Consider the following 9,497-nt stretch of genomic DNA (forward strand, 5'->3'; position numbering starts at 1 on the left):
CTTCCTTCCTTCCTTCCTTCCTTCCATACGTGTGTAGAGTGACTAAGGAGTCCAGAATAGGGCTGCGGATCCCCTGAAGATGGGTGCTGGGCACTAAGCTCAGGTCTATAGGTGCTCCCAGCCCTGAGCCGTCTCCCCTGCCCCTCCTGACATCCTGACAGCGCTAAAGGACATACATATACCCAGTGCTTTATAAGCTGCTTCCTGTCCACAGTAATTACATAGTCAAAACGGGGAGGGCACCCTGGAGAATTATGACCAGCCTGTCAGTTTGTGTGATAGCTGCTCATGTCAGAGAGGAGGGAAGACGTGTGCGTCTGTTGCTGCTCTTGTTTTTAAGTTCCTGTTGTGCATTGTGGCCCATGCTTTTAACACCAGCATTTGGGAGGCAGAAGCCAGCAGATTTTTTTTTTTTTTTAAACAAAGAGATGTAGGATTTCGTTATAGAAGGCTAACTCTGGGCTCTTTTGATGTCTCCCGGGGAGCTGAATATTTGCTCATTTTTAATCCTTGTGGGAAGTGATTGATCCCTTTAAAGGTGTCTAGTACACATAAATTCACACCAACAATTTATTACTGGGTTGCTGTGTTAACTTCTATTATGAAATTAGAGATTTCTAAAATTAGATGCCTTTTTTATTCTTTTTTTTCCCCGAGACAGGGTCATTCTGTGTAGCCCTAGCTGTCCAAGAACTGCTCTGTAGACCAGACTGACCTTGAACTCACAGAGATCCACCTGCCTCTGCCTCCTGAGCGCTGATTCGTCATGGTGTTTGCCTCCACTGCCTTGCTGCCTTTACATGTTTTTTTTTAAATGACAAAAAATAGATGCTCATTTTAAAAACATTGGATAAGGCAGGAAGTGGCAGAGAGACAACCATTTTTTTCCAGAGGACCTTTTATCCTGCTATAATTTGTTCTTTACACACACAAATCCCACCTCCTCCCTCCCTCTTTCTCCCCTACCCCTCAGTACAGAAACTCTTCCGGTTCCTGGAGTACATACACTGATCCTCATCGTAGCTGTAACCCCTGGGTCTTGAAAGTGACCGACTCCCCTCTCCCCTTTCTCTTTGCTGCCTGACTTCTATGAAGCCTCCATAGGTGAGCTCAGGGGACACCCTAGGATCTGTCCTTAGTTCTGAACGCAGTTGCAGATGGGTTAATCACCTAGGAGGAGGAAACTGCCTTAATCTATCCTAACACAGGCAGACTGCTTGTGTTTCTGTTTTGTTTTGGTTTTGATTTTTTTGTTTTAAGGACTGTTTACCAGAAAGCAAGGGCTGGGGTCAGGTGTTCCCAGCTAGGAGGATGGTGGCCAATGCTGGGTAATCACCCAGAAACCAGAAGAGGCTGTGCCTGGGATCTGGCGGCCTCTGCAGCCCATGAGGGGTATGCCACAGAGCAAGGGCCACCCACCTTCTTCTGATGTGCGTGCAAAGGTTGGGTTTGCTTCCAGGGAAGGGAAGGGAGGGATAGTGGCTCTAGCAGTAAAGTGCACACAGCTCGTGCCTGGTTTTTGGGGATCATTTATGCTGCACTCTCTTTCCCAGGTGCTTCTGATTTACCGTAGCTAGTCAGCGTCACGGATACCTGGGCATCTGTGACATTAAAGGAGTAGTGGTAGGAGTGGACAGAGCTAGCCCAACCTTCAGCTGGAGCCGCTCTGAGGGAATTTGGGGATGGAAACCAATCTCCTGTTTGTTGAGGCTTTGTCGTCTTCTCAGAAAGCTGAAATAAAACAATCCTGGCTAAGAGTTTGGTTGATGGAGGGTTTACATTTGAAGAGATTAGATTCCTTTGTCCTTTGCAGGGGTGGGTTCTTGTTATGCTGTGGCAGATGGCTTTATGCCTGTGCACACCTTATATCTCAGGAGTGAGTGTGTGCGTGTGTGCGCGTGTGTGCGTGTAGAAGCCAAAGGTTAACATCAGGAGTCATCTTCAGTCACTCTCTCCTCTGTTTACTGAGGCAGGCCCGCTCACTGTATCTGGAGCCTGCTGATTTGGCTAGTCTGGCTAACCAGCTTGCTGCAGGGACCTCCTCACTTACTGCCTGAGCATTGGGATTTCGGGGAAACAGACCACCATGCCATGTGAATAGTAGGGATACAGATTCTAGTCCTCACTCATGCTTTTTTTTTTTTCTTTAAACTTTTATTTATTATATATATATACAGGGTCACTGCCCTCAGACCCACCAGAAGAGGGCATCAGATCCCATTACAGATGGCTGTGAGCCACCATGTGGTTGCTGGGAATTGAACTCAGGACCTCTGGAAGAGCAGTCAGTGCTCTTAACTGCTGAGCCATCTCTCCATCTCTTTTTAAAGAAATTATGATTTTTTTTTTTATTTGTGGGGAGCCGGCCTGTGCCATGGCCTGTGTGCATGTGCGTGTGTGTAGATCCCAACAAAAATCCTGCACGTAAGTTCTCCCATGACATTTGAGTCCTGAGGAGGGAACCTGGGTTGACTTGCTTGGCTGCAAGCACCTTTGTCCACTGAGCCATCCAGCTGGCCCCCAGGTGGCTTAGAGAAGCTCCTTTGTAACACACCCTGTAGGGACGCCTTCTGTCAGCTTCTTTTGTTATGTGTGGATAGCTTCTTTCCACGAGTTACGGGAGGGGTCTGATCTCTGGAGTTCAAAATGTCTTTTCTCTTAGTGGTCCTGATGAAATTGGGCTTAGGCTAGCCTTTGCCAAGGGCACTGGAACAACTTTCCAGAGTCTCACAGCTGAGCCTGTTGTGAAGGGCGGCATCACTGATTTTCCTGTCCCCTCTCCATCATCAGACTCCTCTATTTTATTACCATACTCCTTTGGGCCTCATGCACTGGGTCTGCTGCTCAGCCTCTGAGTGCTGGGCTGGCAGGTGTGCTCCGTCTGCTCTAATGGGCAAGTGGACAGACGGACGGACAGAGGGGGGTAGGCATGGTGGAGCTGGGCCCTGCTGCCCTTCCTGTACCTCTAGACACAGCCCTGACCAGCTGCAGATCTGATGTCCCAGGGGTACACTACTGTCCATCCACCAAGGATGTCTGAGGAAGTTCCAGGCTTAATTGGGGTGTATACTAGGACTCTCAGTCTGATGTTAATTAACCCAAAATGAGATAGAGAGAGTTGGTAGGCACCAGTGAGGACTCGGGCACGTCCCTAAAAGGCTTCATTAGAAAGCAGCTTTACAAATGAACTCTGTTCATCTGCTGTACCCATGGGCCCTGCGGACTGCAGAGTAACCCGAGGTGGCGGTGGGGCTGTGGGGGTGTGGTTGGATTCGCCTGACACTTAGATATTTGGCACTGGGTGAGAGGGAGTCCCTGTTGAGTCCCTAAATTTAAAACAAGACAGAACATACAAACCGAGACGGATGTGAGGGAGAAGAGAGTTACAGGCAGACCAGTGTTTTTTTATTTTTGATACCTGCCCCGGAGCAGATGATGGGTACTCCCTCTGGTGGACACTCCCTCCCCCCTTTCCCTCAGGACAGGCAAGCCAGTCTTCCCAGGCAGAGAAGACACCCTGGACCTCACAAAGCTCCCTGCTGTGGCACCAAGTATTTCTGAAGTATTCTGACTCAGCCACCTCCTGTTTCTTGTGACTGAGCTTGCTCCTCAGGGAATGTCACATCCCACTCTGCGGGTAGCTTCCTGTTTCCTACATGAGCCTCGTTAGTTGGCTTGTTCCTGAATCTAGACACTCAGGATTTGTTAGTGAACAAACAGAGGAGAAGTGAAGGATGGGGTAGGGTGGGGTGGGGATGTATACAGTCAAAGCATATCACATGCACATGTGAAGATACCATCATAAAACCCCTTATTTTGTAATAAGGTATTTTGCTAATAGTGAAGGAAATAGCATCTCACAAAGTTATAGTATGCTATTACAAGCAAGATACTGACCTTACTGGGGGGTGGGGTGGGGAACAGAGGCCTGGAGAGGTATGTCTTAGATGGTTGGAACAGGATAAAGCTGGACACAGTGACAAGTGCTGTGCACAGCATTCTAAGAGCCACTTAATGATGCCTGAGGTAAGGCACTTAAACTCCGCCAGCCACATGGTACGCTCCCTCCGCTTTACAAGCGGTGAACTTCCCGTTCTTCCAGGTAACCCTGGGTGGAGCCGGGATTTGAACCCAGAGAGAGATAATTGACTCCAGGTTTGTGATCATAACTCCTTAGTTGTAGTGGCTTTCTGAGAGACACTGATGAGTGTGATTATGGAAGGGATTGGTCCTGGGTTCGCTGTCCTGCCTATAGGAAATCGTTTGATCCAGTCTGGTCTTTCTTTCCGAAGCTGTTGAGCCAGCTCTCCGTGAGAGCCAGTCTAGGATGCTCTGGTGCCCTGGCGTGCATTCTCAGTAAAGCTGTTCTTTCCCTCCTTTAGTTGAGACGGGAGAAGATTGACCTGGAAAACACACTGGAGCAAGAACAGGAGGCGCTGGTGAATCGGCTGTGGAAGAGGATGGATAAGCTGGAAGCTGAGAAGAGGTGTGTGTGTGTGTGCGCGCATGCACACGGAAGATTCCTGTCTGTTAACTAGGGATGGCTTTGGGGCGTTTGAATAGCTTGGGTAACACATACCATCCTATTATTTTTATTTAAGTAATTTCTGTATATGAGTAGACTGTTGCTGTCTTCAGACTCACCAGAAGAGGGCATCAGATCCCATTAAGGATGGTTGTGAGCCACCGTGTGGTTGCTGGGAATTGAACATGGGACCTCTGGAAGAGATCATTCAATGTTCCTAACCTCTAAGCCATCTCTCCAGTCCCCCATCCTACCTTGTTAAAGGAAAAAGTCTGTTGATCTTTCTGGCAGTGGCTTCCTCTCTCTGCCTGGCTTCTCTCCTCCCTCAAGTACAAATTGTTTTCATTTATTAGTCAAGGCCAAGTCAGAGTTAACCTTGGTAACACTATTCACCTGTTAGCTGTTGCTCATCTCTAGGGTTTACTGACTCAGTTGGGTAAATTTAATGGAAAAGTGACTGTTTGTTTTTAATCCAACTGTATTTTAAATAAATACCCACGGGTTACAATACTTGAGTATTCTACAGGCACAGAAGTAAAGTGTTACCTGACAACAGACATTCCTTAAGTTACCTCGGTGCAGACACTCATAGGCCTCGTTTTTATCACTTGGCACTTTGTGGCTGGAAGGTGGGGGAGGCGCAGAGCTCATAAGAAGGGCAGGGGAGTCCTGTCTGGGCTTTGTGTGCGGTAACCACGAGTTCCTTTTGAAGGTGGTTGTCAGTTCCCTGCCCCAGAATCTCGTGTTTGCCTCCCAGCACCCTTGTGCCGTATGGCTTTGGTTTGCATGTGCAGTTCTACACTGTTCATGTGTAGAATTACAAACACCAGACAAACCAAAGATAGATGATATATCCAGGAGAAATCCTCCCGCCGTAGTCTGTCAGCTTGGATAACAGGACTGGGGTAGCAGTTGTAATAAATTGATTATAAAGTTATTCTGTGACCACAACCATAGTTACATGTTAATTGTCTCAACTAGGGTCCAGCTACAGTTAAGTTGTTGCAGGTAACCTACCTTTTTGGAATGCAGTTGGATGCTTTATGTACATACAGTTTTGTTAAGATACCGAGCATAGCCGTATGAAACGGTCACTTCATAGGTGAAAGGCTGTTGGTCCTTTCCTAACGTTTACCCGAATGAGAATCGGTAGGGAACATGGGTGCACCAGTTACTAACCAAATAATTCTGACTCGGTTTGGTTTTCTAACATTTTTATCATTGGCCCAGTTTTCCAAACCTTCTGGTTTCTAAGTGTCTATAAGTGACTTCCTCCTCCAGGGTGGCCCATAGCACTTCCTAAATTTCACCCAAAGCATCAGAGAGAGTAGACTTTCTTTCTACCTTCCACGCTCTGCAGCCTGCTTGCTAACCACATTGTCAGCCAAGCCTGCGTGTCTGCTGGGCTCTGGGCACGGAAACCAGATCTGTGTTTACATAGACTTCACAGTTACGACTGACTGCCGGGGCCACTCAGAGAGCAGGGCAGGAATGATGTATCTGAGGTCAGATCCCCGGCACCCACCTAAAGCTGGACACATTAGCCTGTGCCTGTAATCCCTGTGTGCTCCTAAAGCAAGACAGGAGGCAGAGAGGAGAAACCCCAGAAGCTCAAGCCAGTTTGTCTTACTTAGCAAGAGACCAAGAGACCTTGTTGCAAACGGGAAGGGAGGATCCACACCTGAGGTCATCATCCTCTGACTTCCGCATGCCAGTGGCCTGGGCCTGGTGCACACAACCACACAAAGAACACAAAAGGAATGAGACCTTGCCACTCTGCCTGGGATAATAGTGAGGGCCAGCAGAGCGGTCACGAGACAGAGGCTCCGGTCAGTCCCATGGACACTTGTCAGGCAAGCCCTGAGTTTGAATGTTGTGTGTTCTTTTACTGCAAACTGTTCTTCATTATTGTATTCTCTCCCCCCTCCCCCCTTTCCTGTGAAGAATCCTACAGGAGAAATTAGACCAGCCTGTGTCTGCCCCACCATCGCCTAGAGACATCTCCATGGAGATCGATTCCCCCGAGAACATGATGAGGCATATCAGGTTTTTAAAGAACGAAGTGGAGCGACTGAAGAAGCAGCTACGAGCCGCCCAGTTACAGCGTACGTAGCCTCCCACCTCCTCCCTGCATCAGACCACGTCAGTCCCTGTGCTTTACTGAGGGATTTGCAGTAGTCATAGTCATGGTGTCACTCGTGACGCAGGGACGTTGGAACGCAAGTTCCTGGTACTCTGGGGTATATTTTTTAGAACAGAAGCATTGTGGCAGGAGGGGCCACAATTTAGAATGCGTTCCGAAGATAATTTTGATAATCTCAAGTGGGAGTCCCTGAGTAAGTAGGAGCCCAGGTGGCCTTATGCCTTCTGTTGCTGAGATAAAGTCCTGATTTAAGGGAGAGCTTGCTTACTTGGCACGCAGGTTACAACTCCTCAGAGCAGGGAGGTCACAGAGGCAGGAAGTCAAGAGAACAGAGAACAGTTGATAAGTGTATACCTGTGCTCTTGGCTAGTGTGTGTGTATACTGAATACACACACACTTACACACACACATATATACACATACATATACATAGTTATATGTACACACGTGTATATAGCTTATTATCAACCATAGTATAATTTATACATTTTATGAACTTATTAATATATCACAAACAAAATATATTCAGCATGATTTACATATGTGAATAATTGGTATATATTAATACATACAAATAAAATGAATTTCCCAAGAGAATTTCATATAATATATTTTGATGATATTCACTGTTCAGCCTTCCCCCTAACTCCTCCCACACCCACCCTCCACCACCACAGTCTCATCTTTGATTCTGCTTTTTCCTTAGCTCCCTGAGCCCAGCGATGCTGTCTCTGTACTCAAGTGTGTGGCCCTGTTCACTGTAGCAGAGTAGGATGCCATGGGGCCACATCCCTCAGGAAAGCTGATTGGGGATGGAGCCACTCACAGCGAGCGCATGCATGCCTTCCCACGGCAGTTAAGATAATCTCTCCCCTACACTTTGCCGAGGCCCCTTTCCATATGATTCTCTTATCTGACTTCACGGGTGTGTGTGTGGGGGGGTGGGCTTGGTCACAACCTATAGCCCCAAATCAGGCCTGGCTGCCTGTCCTCGGTGGCAGTAAAATCGGCAAATTCATAGTGGGAAGCAGAAAAGGAAGGTTTAGTCAGTGGCGACACTGGGAAGAGGAGAGCCGAGAGATCCAGCAGTCCCTCGAGTCTGGTTTGGAGTCCTGTGTAGTAGAACCAGCTTAGTCTTAGCCCCGACTAGCTTACAGATAAGAGACTCAGACTGTGGGTATTTTATTTGGCTTTGACAGCTACGGAGGGAGATCCCTAATCTACTTTTCTATCTGCTGGCCTAGCTACCCACCTCCCTCAGCAGCATACCCCAGATAGTTGCTGTTTCTTCTGGCCATTTGCTCATGGTCTCTCTCTCTCTCATCCATGGTCTCCTCCTGTCCACCCCTCAACCAGATCACTCAAATCCTGCCTACCTCCAGTAGTTGGCTCGTTATCTAACCAATAGTTTTAAGGAGCGAGGTTTGCACAAACAAAAGCTTATCAACCTGAGAATTCACTCGTGGGCCTAGGATCTTCAGGATTTGGCAGTGCAATCCATAGCGACAGACCAAACCTCCACAGTCCTGAAGTGAGATAGAAGTCTGTGTAAAGGGCCAAGGATTCGCACATCCAAGCAGTTCTGGTTAGAGGCGTGGACCCATCTTCGTCCAGGTTTCAGTCTCAGCCTGTGTATTCGCAATCTCTTCCAGAGAGATGGGTTTCCTTCTCCCAGTCTGAGATACCTGGGGAGGTCACAGCTTTGACAGTGTCCACTTCTTCAGTAGTCTGGTAGAGAATAAAAGACAAAGGTGTTTCTTCAGGGTATTTTCATTTCTGCCCGTTACAGTTACACTGAATCAAAAGTGACGGTTAAAGCTAGTCATCAGGCTGGGTGGCCTTTGTGATGGTGTTAATCTGTAGGATGCTAATGAATCTACGCAGGAGCCCTTCCCTGCACTCTGGCACTGTGAAGGGAGAGCCGTGAAGGCTGTTTGCCTTTCTGATTGCTGAATTTAATCTCTGGTGACATTTGCACATGGTATTTGCTGAACAGGTGCTCTTGAAATTCATACTTAGGATTTTGGAAAAGGCCAGGGTGTTGTAGAAATCAAGGTTCTGGGTTTCTGAGCCTGTCTAGGTTTCTCTGCATTTTTAGGGGTCTGCTGTACTTCTGATGTTTGGCTGCAGACGTTTCTTCCTTGAGGTAATACTGTCCGGGGAAGATCTTCCCTGTCTCCGTTACTTCTGGGTGAGCAGTCTGCGCAGGCGCGCCTTGTGTGCTCGCAGATGTGCGCACGCTTACAGAATTGCTTCATACCGAGAGCCACACAGTAACCATGACCCTTTCTGCGTCTTTCTCTTTGAAAATTCGGTTAAAAGCAGCTTGTCTTGCAGTTGGTTGTTTCTCCAAGCTTTCGACACCGCTGCCTTAGGATCTCCGTAAAGGCCGACTATTCCATAAGGATCCCTTTTCAAAACATTCTTACTACATTTATTCATGTACCGCGTGTGCACGTGGCCTGGTGCTCACAAGTTGGTCAGAGAACAACTTGGGGGGGGGGGTAGATTGTCTTCTCTCACCGTATAGGTTGAGGGGATCCATGTCAGTCTGGCAGGCTTGGTGTGGTAGGTGTGTCCCATACCTGAAGGACCCTTTTTGTCTGATGATGTGCCCCAGCTACTGTGCTGTGCTTGCACACGAGTCTCCCTATGCACAACTGCCTCCTTGGGCAGGTCCTGAGTAGGCCAGCCCACTCAATAGATGTATACTGATGGTCTCAGGCCTTTACCTTCTGTCTCCCCTGAAGGTGCGTTCAGTAGTGGTAGTGGTAATGGTGGTGGTGGTGGTGGTGGTGGTGGTGGTAGTGGTGGTGGTGGTGGTGGTG

The 9,497-nt window shown here is 48.0% G+C and overlaps 1 protein-coding gene across 3 annotated transcripts in view; it reads left to right on the forward strand.

The window, feature by feature from the left end:
- Ccdc6 (coiled-coil domain containing 6) overlaps window positions 1-9,497 on the forward strand; it is a 95,362-nt gene that overhangs the window by 64,619 nt on the left and 21,246 nt on the right. For all 3 annotated transcript variants that reach the window (XM_021174832.2, XM_029482560.1, XM_021174833.2), the window contains exons 4-5: window positions 4,383-4,486; window positions 6,470-6,630. In XM_021174832.2, coding sequence (XP_021030491.1) covers window positions 4,383-4,486; window positions 6,470-6,630 — 265 coding nt within the window. The remainder of the gene's footprint in view (window positions 1-4,382; window positions 4,487-6,469; window positions 6,631-9,497) is intronic.

The sequence above is a fragment of the Mus caroli genome, chromosome 10, assembly GCF_900094665.2.
Source record: "Mus caroli chromosome 10, CAROLI_EIJ_v1.1, whole genome shotgun sequence".
Classification (NCBI taxonomy): Eukaryota; Metazoa; Chordata; class Mammalia; order Rodentia; family Muridae; genus Mus; species Mus caroli.